The 18,107-nt window shown below is 40.8% G+C and overlaps 1 protein-coding gene across 4 annotated transcripts in view; it reads right to left on the bottom strand.

Moving 5' to 3' along the window:
• Nucleotides 1-352: 352 nt before the first annotated feature.
• Fshr (follicle stimulating hormone receptor) overlaps nt 353-18,107 on the bottom strand; it is a 155,480-nt gene continuing 137,725 nt past the window's right edge. For 3 of the 4 annotated variants that reach the window (XM_078029230.1, XM_078029231.1, XM_005324470.3), the window contains 2 exons: nt 7,969-8,154; nt 353-3,560 (listed from right to left, as the gene is read on the bottom strand). In XM_078029230.1, coding sequence (XP_077885356.1) covers nt 2,327-3,560; nt 7,969-8,154 — 1,420 coding nt within the window. In that variant the 3' untranslated portion in view covers nt 353-2,326. The remainder of the gene's footprint in view (nt 3,561-7,968; nt 8,155-18,107) is intronic. The other variant, XM_078029232.1, reaches the window with a different exon arrangement.

Genomic DNA, 18,107 nt, shown 5'->3' with positions numbered 1-18,107 from the left:
TGTGTTGTGAGGTAATTACTACTCAATCATATTTACAATTTAGCTTCTACTTGCTTTTGAGTCCAAATTCAGAAATGTGTTGCCTCTGGCCATAAACAAGGAAGAAGAGAGACAGAAGATGGAGCTGGGACCACCCAACAGTGCTGCAAACTGGAGTGCAGAGGCTGGGGAGGAAAGTGCTAAATAAAAATCCTTTGTTTGTTTGTAGAGCTTTAGATCATTTCTCTTCAATAGAAATGTAATGCAAACCACAAATGCAAACCACATATGTAGTTTTAAATTTTCTAGAAGCCACATTAAAAATGTAAAAAGAAAGAATTGAAACTAATTTTCAATGTTTTATTATGTCCTAGTATGTCCAAAAAAGCATTATTCCAGTACATAATCAATGTAAGAATTATCAAGCTATTTTATAGTCTTTCTTTTTTTTTCCCCATTTGTATTAAGTACTTGAAATTCAGTGTGTACTTTATACTTATAGCAAACATCAATTCAGGCTAGTCACACTTCAAGGGCTCAGTAGCCACTGGTGGCTGGTAGCTACTGTACTAAACAGTGGAACGCTAGACTATTTACAAGGAAAATTATTTTTCACTTGATGCTCACCATATACTGAGATGTTGCCAAGTCAGATGGGCGGAGATGACTTTTTTTTTTTTCTGGCTGTATAAAGGCTTCCTTCTTAATGCATTTGGGATCAACTTTTGAAATGTTTGCCCAAGGGCAAGAGGAGGAAGGACTGGCTTTGACATTGAAAGACGATACTGAGAGAGGAGACTCCGAGCTTTATGGGCTAGCCAAGGCACAGTGCTTGGTGAAATTTATGGTGGATATTTATGATTCAATTATTCAGATGGGGTCATTTATGAGAATAGATGTGGGTGGTATGGTTATTTATCAGGCGCTATATGCTGTAATGGAATGAGTTCTAGACTGAGGGTCATGACAGCTGGTTATTAGTCCAGGCACTGGTGTGAGAGGAGAGAATGAACTAACGCATACCAAACCAGTTCCAGAACTAGGTAGGATGTAACCATTTTCTTATCCACTCAACATCATGGGCCCAAAAGTTAGTTAGATACACACACACACACACACACACACACACACACACACACATACACACACTCACAAGAACTTGAACTTGAAGAGGTCGAGTCCTGCCTTATTATGGAGTCTGAATAAAACCTCGGCTCTGACTGATTCCAAAGCTGATGATAATGTTAATGTTCTTAACATTATAATTCATATGCATATCAAATATTAGGTATATCTTCTGTTGGGGCTCAACTAGAGAAGAAGAATCAGTCATACCTATGTATGTATGCATATATCCATAGGTGGTAAATATTTGTTACAGAGAATTGGCTTATGTAGTTGGGGGCTGGATGAGCAATCCGTAAGAATGTTATATCCACAGCTGATGCTGGCGCTTAAGTCCTCATGGCAGGCAGTCATAAAAGACAGATCACGAACATGCTAGAGGCCGCAGCATAAGGTGCAACCTCATGGAGACAACCTGGGTCCTGTTTCCATTCGGACTGCCTCCGAGCCTGGCAATGAAAGAATCCTGAAGAAGTCGGGCCTTTCGTCATGGACCTAAACCCACATGCAAGGCCCAGGAGTCCAACAAGAAGGATCCAGGGGAAAGTGGAGCAATTATAAACCCAGCTGCATCTTCAGAGTAATGAGCTGAGTCAGCATCATCAACAAAATATATTGAATTGCAAAAATGACTGTTTCTTTCTTCTGACTTCCCATTATCTCAAGGAATTTCCTTGTGATCCACCCTAACTGGAAATACACGAGAAAGAGAATTCTGGGAAATGCAGTTGAGTCTATTACGAAGCCATCATGGGTGTTTAATGAACATTTTTTGAATGAATGAATGAATTCTGTGGTGCATCCCTCCGAAGTTCTCTGGGAGTCACAACACCTAATCCTATCTCTACCTCTTACAAGACAGTCAGTCATGAGTTCTTTGAGTCCTGATTGCTTCATTTGTAAAACTCAAAGAATAATCCCTGTCCTGCCTGTTTAATAGAATTTTTATAAGGATCAGTTGAGATAATCTGAACAAATCACATTGAACATTATAACGCATAAGACAAATGTGATGTAGTGTTGTATTTTAATTTTTATTATTAATAATTCAGTTTCCTAATGTGTCACATGAAATTAGTAGTTCCTGACCCATTTACCTTACAGGTAGCTAGAAATTCAATTAGATGAATCAAGTAGAAATGCTGATAGCTCTTCCTTGGCCTCCTCTTCAAAGGAAAATGTAATTGTCATGTATCAGGGAGATACATTCTCACACTGGCTTTTACTTCTGGGCTAAATGGCTTAGAGGGACAAGTGTGTAACTGGAACCATTGGCGACTCTCGGAGCTGAAGAGCAGTGGCCATTCCTTGGATGGCAGTTGTGGGCAGTGGAGGAGGTTTCTGTCCTGTAAATTTGGGCTTGCATTTCATAACAGCCAAACTTGCTCAGTAGAATAAAGAAATCCCTTCGAAAATTCTTAGTAAAGATGGCATAAAGGAAAGGGTTGGCACATGAGTTGATGGGGTAGAACAAGACCAGGAGGATCTTTGCTTTGGACACAGTGATGAGGGGCACCTTGAGGGAGGCTGAAATGGCAAAGAAAGAAATGGGCGCCATGCAGAGGAAGTCGGTGAAGATGAGCGTGGCCATGCGCTTGGCAATCTTGGTGTCGCTAGAGGAGGACACAATGTTAGGATTCCTCACTGTGAGGTAGATGTGGGTGTAGCAGCCACAGATGACCACAAAGGCTAGAACATTGAGCACAAGGAGGGACATGACATAGAGCTGTGACAAAGGGCTGTCGATATCCATGGGCAGGCAGATGCTCACCTTCATATAACTGCTGATGCCAAAGATGGGAAAGAGGGCAGCTACAAAAGCAAAGATCCAGCCCATCGCCATGACACTGGTAGCATGGCGGAGCTGCACCTTGCAGTCCAGTTGCATAGCATGGGTAATAGTATGCCACCTTTCCAGGGTGATGGCTGTCAGGGTATAGACTGATAGCTCACTGGCAAAGACAGTGAAGAAGCCAGCAGCATCACAACCTGCTCCAGTTTGCCAGTCAATGGCATAGTTGTGGTATTGGCTCTTGGTGTGGATATCAACTGACGCTATGAGCAGCAAGTAGATTCCAATGCAGAGATCGGCAAAGGCCAGATTGCACATAAGGAACCGGGGCACTGTGAGTTTGTATTGGCTGGTAGTCAGGATCACCAGCACTATGATGTTCCCAGTGATGGCCAGGATGCTAATAAACCATATCAAGACTCTGAGGATGTTGTACCCCATTATATCTTCACATGGGTTGAATGCATCTGGCTTAGGGGAGCAGGTCACATCAACCACTTCATTGCATAAGTCATAGTCAAATTCACCATACATCATGTCAAATGCTCTGCCATAATTGGACTCATCGTCTTCTGTCAAAGAGACTCTCTGACCCCTAGCCTGAGTCAAATAATCCACTTCTTGTCTTAAAATAGATTTGTTGCAAATTGGATGAAGCTCAGAGCTAGAAATAAAAAAAAAAAGGAATAGAATCAACATCCTGGATCCAAAATGGCAAATATATCACCATCTTTGCACAGGATAGAAATAATGAGGTTTTTTTTTTTTTTTTTTTTTTTTGTGAGACTGTTTTTCCTTCTAACATTTGTCTGCCCTTGAGGCTGAGCTCATGGGTTAATGCTGCTTACTGTAAATGAACAGAACAACTTGTATGTATATATTCCTAGAGTTGGATGGCCCACGGGGGAAACCATCTGGCCACAACCTGAATGTGGGGAGGAAGGCGTCTGGGACTAGCTAAACCTTGCTGTTAAGTGCAAATAATTTACAGACTTGGTATCATCTCTACCCTTTTCCTTCTCTGATCTCTATTCAGCTATATATTAATATGCCAGAGGAGGACATACTCTTATTACTCTACTCTATATTCCAGTCACTGGAAGACCAGGTTGCTCTCTAACACAAATGAGAACTTGTTTGCTTGTTTTATATACACAAATTAGAGAATCAGAATCTGTAGTTAGTTCCCAGTCAGCCCCATCCCTTAGCTCATTGGTACTCAGGCTACTGGTAGGCTAGATAATTTGCCTGAAATGTTACCAGGGTCCTGTTCTTTATTATCTCTCTCCCCAGGGACCACAAGAAGTTTCAGGCATGTGTTTGTCCTTCAAGGTAAGCCTGGTTCTCTCATGTTAAATTGTTCCCTAGTGGATATCCAACAGAGCAAAAGAAGGTTGCAAAGGGGCCTGGTTGATTGCAAGATTATAACATTTCACAGGGAAGCTGGCATTTCTTGGGCTCAATATTCTGCCTTGATTTTACTCTCAAACCCAAACATACAAGAGTTCATGTCAACAGGACAAAGGCACTTACACAAGGCTTTGAATAAAGTCCAGATGATAAATATTCAACCCATGAATATATCAGTATATGCATAAATACTCTACCAATTCTCTGCATGTAGTAATTCTGTTTTGAAGCAAAGGTTTAAAGGATGAATATGGTTCATGTTGGAAGTATTTTTTAATGGAAAAAAAATTACACATGTCTATCCCTTCTTCTCTTTCCTTGTTGGGGGATGTTTACAGCAATATTAAATGATGCATTTTCTCAAAAGCGAACATAAGTTCAGCTAGGATATGAGTATTAAGACCCTTCAAAAAGCCCTCAATGAGCAGGAGACAGGTGACTAGAAAAGTGAAAGAGACACAGACTCTATTTGCTTCTACAGGAGCAATACTTGCTAAGTGCCTGACACACACAGACTGAGCCTCCCCATCTCAGCCTCACAAGAAGGGGCTTTAATAGGGAGAAAAATCTCTCTCCTCTCCTCTCCTCACCTCTGGGAAGTGAATTGAATCATCAGGAAGTCATTATCTCTTGGCCCAGGGGATTCTTTCTTTCTTTCTTTTTTTTTTTTTGGCTGAAGAAAGTGCCATCTTTTAGTTTATAAACAGTTAGGGTTTCTCAAATCAGTCGCAGGTTGCACTAAGCAGGCTAAACATGTAACACATAGGTAGCTAAAACTGAACCACAGTTCAGAAAATCTTTTGGTTCAGCCAGAAATCTTATAAGAAAGTGAATCAAGCTCTGAGATGAGCCCAGAGGAGACAAGAGGGCCATTCTGTGGTTCTTACTCTAACTCCTAAATCTTGTTCCTGATTAGCTACAGCCCAATTCTAGGAACAGAAAGTAAGTAACCTGGAGCTTACTGTAATTTGGTTCATTGGAATGAGATCTGACTAAACTATCTAGAGACAGCTAGCTCTAGGGGCTCACGGTTGGCTTGTGTGAAGATTCCTACTGCTGACGCTGCAACCAACATATTCTAGATATCGATGCTTCCTGTTCCTGAAATGAAAGTGACTCACTGACATGAGATAGGGAGTAAGGTAAACTATGTGTGTTTCTGAGATGAGAACAGAAACGAAATTGGAAGCTGAGGGACATGTAGTCTTGCCTGTGCAATACCTTGGTAAACCCTAAGCATGGCAAGGAGTTGGGAATTCATCTTAGGGTCAGTTTGGCGTTTGTGAACTGCAGTCAGTCAATGAACAGATGCTTAGAGGGTAGCATAGCCAGTGTTCCAGAGCCTCAGTTTTGGAGACAGAAAGAGTAGAGGGTTTGGATATGAGTTTGGTTGATGATAATAACTTAATCAAGTGATTTAATATCTCTGAGCCTCAATTTCTGCCTCTTTGAGAAGCAAATAATATTAATAACGATAATGATATTACCTTTGTAATATGAATTGAGCTAAGTGTGATTGTATTATGGCACCTGGCTGTGAATACTCAGCATTATGAAGACAGATGATGGTGTTTACTTATTGGGTTCTCGTTGGGGTCTTAGCCCTGTGCAGGTACTTAGAAAGATATGCCACAGTGCATCAATTTAAAATCTAATTGTGAATAAATGGACTAAATACAAGAAGAACTGAAGAATAAATTAAAAACAAAATGATACAAGCTGAATATAGAACTATGATAAGAAAATATCTGCTTCAATGACAAATGAGGGGTGTGGTGGATCCACCTAGAGTCCAGGAGGACCAGCAGCCAAAACCTCCCAGTAACAGGGGCCTCCTGTTTACACTGTGGGCATTAGTTCCAAATGAGGAGCAGGAGAACAATCTTATCTTACAACTGTAAACTTGAATCTCATTACCAACCATACCTCCTATGGTATATAATGAAACGACACTAATTCATGAATAAACCCCAGGATTCTCTTTTGAAAAGCATTATTATTTTGTATCAGGTTTGTGCGTGTGGACTTGTTAAATGTAAAAACCAAACCCCACATTTTGGTATGTTGTAGAAGAAGTGTGGGCCTCCCCTGGCTGTACCTTGACAGGCCCTGATGTGAAGTTCTACTAGGGACCTAGAGGATAAGAACCAGCGGGTCTGGAGGGATCAGAGAAGGTTTCCTGTCATGAGACAGTGTAAGGCAGAATGGAGAATTCTGGTTGGGAGAGGCCTGAGGCTATGTCTACACAACCAGGAGGTGGCAAGACCGGAGAAATCTGAGTAGCATGGTAAGATGATAGGTTTCCTGTAGCATGTGGGCACAGGGCCAGGAGCAGGCCAGGAGCAGCTCTTACAGTGATCTTGACATCCTTTGAGTTTCCTCCTGAGAGGTATCCAGTTGCAGGGTCTTGGCAGCAAATTGGAATCATTTTTTGGCCTGACTAGGATAATTCCTGTCTGGAAAATAAAAGAGATAAACCTTTTGCCCAAACCCAGGCTCTTAAGAATTCTAGTTGTCAGGAAGAAATGCTCTGGCTTTTTGAGCTAATCTGTGAGGACTGCCTGATTCTGGATAGTTTCCAGAACTAATTCTGAAAAGCAGCTCTTTTTTTCTGCAAATCTTTCAAGTGGGTCTGAGTGCTCCTAAGTTACTTTGAAATATTCTGGGGTAGGGACTGCTGTGTTGCTTTTTGTTTTGTTTTGCTTTTGAGTAGGGGGTATTTCCACATTTGCAGTTCAATATATGTTGAAGCTTGAATTATTGAGGAGTCTGTTAAACAGTGAGATAATATCCCAGGGCAGCTGTCTTAGTTCTGGGCTACTGTACAAGAATAGCGAAAAGGCATCATTTGATTGAGTACAACTACAGGGTGTGAGTTTTATCAGTGAGCTAGGGAGAGGATGAGAGCTTTGAGAACTGATATTCAGTAAGTTCTTACCTCCAATAGGTCCTTTAAATGTCTGAAATGTGTGTAATCTCCAAAGTCACTGCTCTGCTCTCTCCAGATCCTGTCTATGGTTACCTCAATTTTTTAACCAGTAACCTACTGGGCCTTGCCTGTGTTTAGGTTATCCTCTTTAAATTGCACTTCCTGAAGCTGCTCTTCCTTGAAAGCCACAGTGAAGAGATGTCTCCATTTTTGTCCTCTCAGTGAGTTGATAAGATCTGTAGGTGGGTTGGAGAGGCTCAGAGTGGTCGGAGTGTGTTACAGATGTGCACATTAGTCTCTTGGACGGCATTTTTTGCTTCTCACCTCCAAAGCTGATTTTGATGTTAGCAGGATGGGACATTATGGGGTACAGAGTTTGGGACTTGAAAGGTAAATACATATTGGTACAAAGAGAAAGAATATTAAGCATCAATTATGAATCAGGTGCTATGCTTGATGTTTTTCATGTTTTCTTATTTAATATTTGGTAGATGCTCTGTTATGTGGCTGACCCTCTCTTATGAGCCCATTTTCAAAGAAATTATGAGTCCAGCCCTCCCTAGCCCTCCATGAAACTGAATCTTTCATCTGGAACATGCCTCGGGACTTTAATCAGGGAGCTCTCTCTGTGCATGGATTCTCTTCATGTCACAGACAGGTAGACGGTATGGACTGAGTTCTACTCTGGGGAAATGCCCAAGTCAGGCTCCAGGGATGGACACAGAAGACTCACATTTGCCGTCTCCAGTTTGCAAAGGCACAGCAGTGGCTGGGGTAGGTGAGGCTGGCCTCCACGAGGGCAACAAACTTTTCCAGACTGGGAAGCTTTTTTAAGTTGTAAGCGGACCTGGCCCTCAGCTTCTTAAGATTTTCTAAGCCATAGCTAGGCAGGGAGTGGATCCTTGTTCTCGAAATATCTCTACAAGAAGAAAAGGTAAATATAACATGATTACTATGGGCCTAAGTATTTCTGCTCTCAGCAGGCTAAATAGCAGACATTCTAGTGTAGAGGATGGGAAGGGAGTTTATCATACCTACCTTGGTCAGATCAATAGGTGGCTAACAGGATATTTGGTTTGGATAGGATCCCTGACCCTGTGTTCCTGGTAGGAGGAGTTAGATAACAGCTTGCTCTGCCTCCTGGATACACTTGCTTCCTGGCCGATTTGGGGCTCAACTCCTGCTGGTGAGGAGAATTAGTCACCTTCTCCTCTGTCATCTGTCTGTTTGTGTCCAGTGATTTACACAGGTCTGAGAGATTGAGGCCATTCCCCTCCCCCATAAAACTAGCTATAAACATCTTTCCAGTGAACCATGATGAAATCTGTGGCCAAATTTTAGAAAAAGGTGAGAAGAGAACACACCTAATGGGAAGAGGAGTCTGGAGGGCAGAAGTGGCAGATAGAGAGGTAGTTAAGAGCTTGTCCTCCTATGCCTGTTAGATTGGTGACCTTGGTCAAGTTATCTCACTTCTCCATGTTTCAAATGTAAAATGAAGGGGTAGAAGTCATATTTACTTCAGAGGCTGTTGTGGGAATTAAATGAATTATTGAATATAAGGAACTTCCAGAGATAGTACTTAATGATTGACAACTATTATTAGTAAACATCTCACACAGGGAGATTGGGGTGAAAGATGGGAAGAGGGAGAGAGGGGAGGAATGAATGATTTATTTATAAATGAATGTTTAGGGAGAGGAGGACAGAGGCAGTTGTATGGTGAATCAGCAGAGGTCTAAGGGGAGCCAACACAAATGCACAGTTCATCTGGGTCCCAGTCCCTGCAGGGATCCGAGTTCCATTCTTTTTGGCAGCAACACCATTGATGTGGGTACTTTTCTGGCAGCACCAAAGGCAGCTGCAACCCTCAAAACAAAGACCAGGTGTTGAAAATGAGAAGATTTAAATGGTACCACCTTGGACCTGTTGAGACCAGGATTTGGCTAAGAGTGGGTGCTTCTGAAGTGGGTGGTAGCAGGTGAGTTCATTTAAGCACCCTTGGATATACTTGACAAAAAAAGAATCTTTTAATATGGGCTCTCCCTGTAAGTCAAAGCTGTAGGCACTCAGGGCAAATGAACCTTGGGGGTGTGAATATATATCTTCTATTCCATATGTTCTCACAGTCTGGTGAAAATTACATTCTTCAAACCTTTTTTTTTTCCCCCCACTGTCATTTCTCTTGCTAAAAAGTTGATCATGGTTTCTTACTGTCCACCCAAATCCCCTTTAACTGTTGCTTTCCTTGTCTGGAATCTAGAGGGCAGAAGTGTCAGAGTAAGTTTGGAGAAATACCAATTTTAAAGAACAGCTAGAAGAGATGTGAAAAAAAAAATCAGAAAGAAGTCAAAGGAGATGTCAGAAAAAAATCCAGAGGGATGTGATGCCAAGAATGAGTATCTCAGAAAGAAGGGGTGTTTTACCTCATTTAACCAAACCTACACTAGTATTCCATACGTCATATCATTAAATTCCTCATCTCAGAATCCAATCAAGTTGCTCCCCAGCCCCTAGAGGTACAAGGCTTGCTACGGCCAACTCTGGCTTCTAGTCTTGATTTCTCAATTATACTGCAGAGGTGAAACACCCCTTCTTTCTGAGATACACGTTCTTGGTATCACATTCTTCTGGATTTTTTTTTCTGACATCTCCTTTGACTTCTTTCTGATTTTTTTCATATCTCTTCTAGCTGTTCTTTAAAATTGGCATTTCTCCAAACTTGGGTTGTACATAATTTTTCCAGGTTTTCATACCTATTCCCTGTGTTTCAGATACCAAGCATATGCTGATGGTTTCTAAATATATATCTCAGTTCAGGTCCTATTCCTAAATACCATGCCAGATCATTAGTTGTCGACTGGGCCCCACCATTGATGACTTATGCAGGCATCAAAACTGAACCTGTCTTTCTTATAAATGTTTCCTTGTTTTGTTTTCCCATCTCAGCAAATGAGTCCCACATTATTTCCCCATTGTTCATAACAGAAGACTTGGAGTCATCCTTGATTACCACTTTCCTCCTCACAGTCTCTTATCCTCTCAAGTCTTCTTTTAAAAGTTTCTAATCAGTCTATTTCCTTCCTTCTCTGTTACTTTAGTGAAGGTCGCCATAATCTCTGCATAGATAAATGTAATGGTCTCATAACTTTTCTTCTTATGACCATCTATTTCTTTTTCCAGTGCCATCTTTAAACTATAGGTTGGGTGGTGTTTTAATGATGCCAATCAGATTGTGACTACATGATGAAAATCCTTCAATGATTCTCCCATTGCTCTCAGGACAAAGGACAAATCACTAGATATGGTGTGCAGGTCCTTTGCCTGGTTTCTCTTGCATTCATTCCAGGTCCTTATTATGTTCTGTCCTGTATTGCAAGAGGGATATATCTTGCCAGTTCCACTTCACAGGTACCACTTTGTTAATCAGCTTCTAGTTGGGTTTAGCAAATGGCATTGACGGGAGGTTGGAGGGTGGGGAAAGGGAATTTCTCATCCCTCCTCTGTCTTATACTGCAGCTGAATCTCTGCTGTGGCCCTAGCTCTCATTGGACAGATCTGCCAAAATCCAGCTTCTGCAAGTGCTTGGGCTTTAGTAAAACCACTTGTCACTTGCTTCTAGAGACCTCAGGTTAGAAGTGATTATCTGACATTGCTCATCTCTGGACAGCTGATCCCCTGTTGGATACTCAGGCAGATTTACATTTTGAGAATTCATGATGGCCTTCATTAGTACCTATAAATATTACACTTATTGCCTTCCTTGTTAGATGTCAATTAGATCAAATTTGTTCATACTAATTAAAATCTTCCATATACTTACTTACTGATTTTTTTAACTTATTCCATCAGTAGTGGAGAAGTACATTAAAATCTCCAATTATGATTTACCAACTATAGTATACTTTTAGTTAATTTTTCTCTATATATTATTGATAGCATACTTTTAGGCCCATAAAATTTAGAACTTTTATAGCTTCTTGGTGATTTTCTTCATATCTACTAATATTTATCTCCTGACTCTTTAGAAGTTTTCTGTTATTTTCTAGTGCCTCCCTGACCTCCAATGGTTAAGAATACTCATGGTACCTTTGCTTCTTCTCCAGTACCTGTGCTTCTTTTCTTTTCTTTTTTTTTCACTTACTGTTTAGGTGAGCTCATACAGTGTTATGAGCTAAACACCATTTCTATGGTAGAATTTTTTAGTTCTAGTTTACTTCTTTCCCTTGAATTCCAGACTCTTATATTCAACCACCTCATTATATAGACACCTTCACTTAGACACCTATGAGGCAGGTCAAGTTTTTGGATACAAGAAATTGAACTATTGCTCTTCTCCAAAACCCTTTTCCACCTGCAGCAGGTTGGAGCTTGTTCCAACCAGTTGTTCATGCAACAAATCTGAAGTCATCCTTGATTCATCTCTTTTTTTTTCACATCCCATAACCAAACTCTTAGCAAAACTTTGTGGCTTTAGGTACCAAATATATATAGACTTTAACTCCTCATTGCTAATCAAAGGGAAATGTTTCTGGTGTTCTAAGTTATCTTTTCTAGTTTCCTTCTATGTATTATAGCTTTCAATCTGGGGTCCCTTCAAATAAGAGTCTGTTCCATGAAATCTTGCGGTGAGTGTGATGAGTCTACATTCTCAGCTGTTCTGATCTAGACTTTCCATTGTTCCAGAGCTTCCTAACTTTCTTCTTTGTTGTAGGAGGTCTTTCTGGTTTCTCATTTCAGGCAGTCCCTCTTCTGGCCAGTTCTGCTATCAGAATTCATCACTTTGTTCTCTGTGACCAAGTTGACACTTCATCTGGCCTTTGGGTTCTTCTTTTTTTCTCAAGTGTAGAAAGAGCACAGACTGAGCTCCAGCTCCCTGTTTTGTCTACAACAGTTCAAGGATCTCCTCGAGGAATGAGATAAAAGTATTTTAAAAAGTCCTTCAGGAACACTTTAAACCAGGGCAATAATTACCTGTCATGAACATTTTTTTTAAAGCAAGCAATACAAAACAGAAGACTATTTTCTCTTAATTATGCCTTTCCCTAGAGTTTAGAATATATGAAAAAAAATCATAGTATTTGAAGATTTCCAGAGGGAAACAAGTTTTCATATGGAATACCATCCTATTATTTAACATTCTCGGTGATGGATTAAAGATGACTGGAAATCTTCAGCACTATTTCCACGGAGGATCTGTTTGCCCTCCCCTTGAATCTGGGCTGAATGGTAATGTCTCTGGGAAGCAGAATTTGAAGGAAGTGTTGCGATTTGAATTCTAGGTCTAGACTTTAAGAGCACTGACAGCTTCTATATGGATCTTGTAGAGTCTGAGTTTCCATGAATGAACTCTGAATACTTTGAGGCTGCTGTGTTGGTAAAAACCTCAGCCATGTGGAAAGGCTCTGGAGGATAAGATGGCATGTAGACAGAGAGACCCAAGACTTCTCACTGCATTGTGTGCACAAACACGCCATTGAGCAGATATGTCAGGCATGTGAGTGAAGGGGACAACTTGAAAGAGGATCCCCCACACCCAGCCACCTGATCTGACATCCCATGCATCAGTGACAGGCCATCCATATTCCTAACATGAAATTGGAGCAAAATAGAATGAAAGTTTTCAGTAACTAAGTTTTAATGCAACAAAAGAGAACCAAAGAAGATTCCAATGAGATTTCTCTGTGACTTCATCTCCATCATTTCTTTAACAGTTATAGAGGTATTTTTTCCTTGACAACCATGAAGTGTGCAAAGGCATTATATTCTGTATACTTTTTGCTTTTATCATCACTTACTCTTTTGCTTTGTGTTCTAGCTATTTGTATTTGAATTTTCTCTCTCTTTGAGGGTTGAAGACTCTAGCATTCTTAGCAATTTGCACCCAGAAAATTGTTGCTTTATTTGATTATATGTTTTGGAGTGCCATTGGAGAAGAACTGGAAAGGGAATAGATCCATTGCCCCAGTCAACCATGATGTCCTTTGACCTCCAGCAGTTTAAAACAAACTTGTTACTTTTTCTATTATTTCAAATTTTTTGACTTTTCATGTGTTTGTTTCCTCAGGTAGATTTCCTATGCCCCAAGAGCAGAGATTATTAAGACATTTTGGGGTTCTACATCATTTCTGGTATAGGGCAGGACTCATGAAATCTACCATTTTCTGATAATCAGAGATGCTTCAGCTCTGTTATAAAAATGACAGGTTGAAGCAAGTCTTATAAGAGAGCTGATTCTGAAGGGAGAAGGGCACAAAGAATAATGAAAAAAATCAGGATTTAAAATGAGCTCACTGAAATGATGCTTCTGCAGTAGACATTGTATGTGCCTAAGAGTATCAAAGTTACCAAATGAGGGAGTAGCCTTGGGCAGAGTTCACAAGGAGATAGTCATGCATTTGGAAATAAGCAGAATGATGTGTTGGGTGGAATAACTTGAATGCAATCCAATGTTAGATTGGGAAGCTCCCTTGGAAACTTGTTCCATGTTCTGGAGCTAGTTATTTTGGATTCCTCTTTATCACAGATACAAAATATGTGTACCATTGCTCTTTGTACAAGATAGCTTTGCAGCTGTGAGACTAGGTAAGGCTTCTTGTGAGTATACTGGGATCTAGGTTTGATGGTGGATGATGATGAAGGGAATGGTTGATAGGAGAGAGATACAAGGTCGCTTAAAATTCAGTAAAGCAAATTCTTTAGCAGAAATGGTTCCTGAATGATAAGGAAAGAGGTGTTTACTTAAAGCTTACCATATATATACTTGCTGGAAGTACCAAACATATAATCTGTTAAGATTTCCAAATTCTAGATTGGCCAAAAGATTATTCATCTTGTATTTCCATAGATTAAGAAAAATCCATAGTAATTCATATCAACAGAAACCAAGATAAGTTGATCTTGTTCAGTGTTGTTTGAGATTTAACTACTCTAGTATTCCCATTTTTCTTCTCTTCTCCTCTCCTCCCCTCCCCTCCCCTCCCCTCCCCTCCCCTCCCCTTCCCTTCCCTGTCCCTCTCTCTCTCTCTCCCTCTCTCTCTCTCTCTCTCTCTCTCGTCTATGGCTATGATCCTTCTGTAGGTCCTGGAAATATGTTGTTTGATTTTATAACTCCTTTTAATAGTACTCTCTGTTCTTAGAATGCAAATATCCCTGGAAGTGTAATTTTTAAAAAGATGTTATTATTCATTTACATCTTTATGAAAGTAGGTTATTGTAACTTTGATTGTTAATTTTTAGGTGTCAATTTGGAATTAAGGGATTCCCAGATAGTGGTTAAAACATTATTTCTTGTTGTCTCTGAGGATGTTTCTAGAAGAAAAACAGAAGAGATTGACGCTTGAATCAGTGAATTATAAGGAGGATCTGTCCTCAGTGTGGGTAGCACCATCCAGTAAGCTGGGGTCCTGGATAGAACAAAAAGGGAAAAGGCAAATTCTCTTGCTCTTTCTCCTAGAACTGGGACATACTTCTCTTGGACTTCAAAATTTTGGGCTCTTGTGCCTGTGGACTCAGAAACTTATACCAGCAACTCTCTGGGTTCTCAGACCTTTAACTTTGGACTGAGAATTATACCAGCAGCTTCCCTAACTCTGAGGCCTTTGAAATTGGACGAACTCACACTACTAACTGCCAAGGTCCTATGGTTTGCAGATGGTCTATCATGGGACTTTTTAGCCTCCATATTAATTTGAGCCAATGGCTCTAGTAAATTCCCTCTTGTATATCTCCATCTATCTTTATCCTATTGGTTCTATCTTTTTGAAAAAACTCTGACAAATATAGTGACTATTGGACACATCTAGGCTTGGATAGAGGTGTAGAGCACAAATCATGGCACAATGTTGAGTATTTAGAAGAGTTATTCTGGGCAACCATATTTTGAGAAATATAGGGAATCATGGGATGGAATTTGGTCTCTGAGTCTTGAAAGTCAGTCAGAAGATTTTAAAATTTATATGAGCTGAAGAATGACTTATTGCGATCTGTATTTTTGTAAGATTAGTTTTAAAAGCCTTGAGACTGGGGCTGGGGTTGTGGCTCAGTAGTATAACGCTTGACTGGCATGTGTAGGGCCCTGGGTTTGATTCTCAGCACTACATATAAATAAATAAAGATCTGTTGACAACTAAAAAATATATATATTAAAAAAAACACATGTCCTTGAGACTGACATAGAGTAGGTGCTCAATAAATACTTGTTAAATGAACTGGAAGAAAAAGAATTGAAAGTAGAAAGAGGATGAGTGGCTATTACAGAAATGCAGGTCTAGGATGATAGACTCTCTTCTTCCCATAGTGTAACTTCATCTGTTAAAAGTCATGGCATCACGTGATGAAACCGATGTATTGGGTATCTGCTTTGGGTTACTATAGCCTCTGAAAACTCCTGCAGTGCTTATTGTTGTGGGTGATAATGCTTATCCCACCACCAGGTCAGGCACTGTTTTGTTTCAAAGTCTCTTACATCTTGCCTGGTGCCAGACACACTGGTGTCTAAATGTTCACCGTGTCGGGCTCCATGTCTTCAGTGAGCAGTTGAGAATATTTACTTGCTTTCTCTCTTTATTCTTGGAGCTAGTGGGTGGACAAGGGGGAAGGGACAGTGGTGGGCTGGTGTTTTTTAATCCTCGTCTTGGAAGCTGGTTGGGTCGAATGACTGTGGCTTTTCTTTGTAAAGTATCGCTTCAGTTAACATTTCAACACATGCTGTATTCTGGAAGTGAGTGGTTTTGAGAATTTAAATCCTGAAAAATACCAGTGGAGACACCACGGGCTGATGGTTGGCTCTGAAGAGATTTAGTAATCCTAAATGGTTTCAACATTGTTAGGCTTCTTGGTGTGGAGTTAGAGTGGCAAGGAAGGCAGCAGTTGATAATGACAGAGTTAGGAGAGGCAGGAGTTAAATAGCGCTCTGTGCCCCGTTTAATAAAGTGTGTTATAGCCACTGCCACAAATTTGATTTGAACAATTTCTATTTTTCCCAGCAAAGATGTTATTACAGGTCAATCATTTCCATAAGTGAGAGCACATTTCTGGTGTATGCTACACTGACAGATGGCTAGAAGACCTCTCTTTCATGATCCCAGGCGGGATAAAAAGGCAATTTACTATCTATAGGACTGTGGGTACACTGGTAATGGAAGAGAATCATTCTTATACAAATAACTCAGTGTTTGAATCTGAACTATCAAATGAATCTGAGCTATAGCCAAATCAATTTGATAAACCATCAGAATATGATTGTACTGGCTCCAGCCTGCAAAGGCAATGCATTAAATTTTCCCCACAGGAAACTGTTTCCCAAGGAAATGGCAATTGCTTGATTGCTTAAAAAAAAAAAAAGTTCAGTGAGTTCAAGATATCAGGTGAAAACTTCGATGGCTGCTGATGTTCAAGGTCAAGACGCACGAGAGGGAAATGAGGATGCTGGGCCTCCCCTCTGAAACTTCCTGGACCTTGTCTGCATGCCCGTGGCTTCTCGGCATCACTTTCTCTTTACAGTAGAATCATTCATTCTTGTGTTCTCAGGTGTTCTTCACTCCACTAGAAATTTTGCCTTTGGGAAAGGAGCGCTCATCAGTTTGGATGCACTTCCCTGACATCCAGTAGAATCCCATGTATGTGTGTGAGGGAGACAAAGGATGAACCTGTGGGGGAAAGAAGATTCTTCCCTGTGGAGGTGATATTTTGGGCAGGGCTTCTTAGCTCTCAACATGGAGAATCTCATCTCTAGAACCAGAGTTCTCTCTGGATCACCAGCATGTGGTTATAGACCTAAGCCCCTAGTACTGACTCTGCTGATCAAAAACTCTTGGGTTGGGATTAATAAACTGAGGTTTCAAAAGCCCTCCAGCTGATTTTTGAGGCCCAATCAAATTTAGGACCACTGCTCTAAGCAGCTGAGAGTCACTCACACTGAAGTGGTGCTTAGCTGGCTTCTACTCTGGGAATTACGCAAGATCGCCTCCTTCCTGGGGATAACCTGAACCCAATGTCTGTTTACATGAAGGCTTGGCCTCTGTCTTAGTTCAGTCCAACTTTGAAGGCTCATCTTAACTCCAGAGCTCCCTGTGGGATCAGCTGAGCCTTCTGTTGTAAATGCAGTATGGTTCAATTTCCCTGGTAGCCTGATTTTGCTTCCGTCAGGCATCCTCCACATGTTCTGAGAATATCTTTCGTTAAATCTCCTGAATTCATATATCTCTACTAAAGTCTTATCTGGGGGGTTAGGATCTGACTTAAAGCACAGACATAGCCCTGGTTCAAGCAACATCTGTGTGGGGCTGGATAGTCCGCACAGATTCCTAGTCCTACCTGTTCACTCATAGCACCTGAGATTAGCTGGTCCTCTGCACACCTACCCAAGCATCCCTCAGGCTGGTTTTAACTGAGTTGGTGCATCAGGTTGCAGAAGTGGGAAATGAGATAGGCCATTCATCAGACTGCATCCCAGGTCAGCAGGCAGCTTAAAGGGCATTTGGACTAACCTGAAATCTCCAGAAGGAGAAACTTGATGGTAAAGTGATCAACTTGCCCCCAAGGTGAGAAGAATGAAACTATCAATTATAGGCCGGGCTTCTGGCCAGGATCTTGCACATATATTCTCGTGCATTAAGATGAAAAGATGTGAGAAGGCATTATTACTCTAGACCCTTTGAGTCATGAGTGGTGCTTTTTAATTCCATTGAATTTTCTATAATTTTAATTCTGGCCATATATGTTTCTATAGTAAAGGGGATAAAATAACGAGCCTGTAACTTAAGGACCCCACAGACTTGTGTCTTGCCTGCATTCATAGGAAGGCTGGCTGGGAGACTTGTATGTTGAGTTTTTCTCTTAAACATTCTGATGAGATACATTGTGTAGTGCCTT

The sequence above is a fragment of the Ictidomys tridecemlineatus genome, chromosome 12, assembly GCF_052094955.1.
Source record: "Ictidomys tridecemlineatus isolate mIctTri1 chromosome 12, mIctTri1.hap1, whole genome shotgun sequence".
NCBI lineage: Eukaryota > Metazoa > Chordata > Mammalia > Rodentia > Sciuridae > Ictidomys > Ictidomys tridecemlineatus.
The sequence above is the reverse complement of the archived record's forward strand: the minus strand, read 5'-3'. Positions and strand labels throughout refer to the sequence as shown.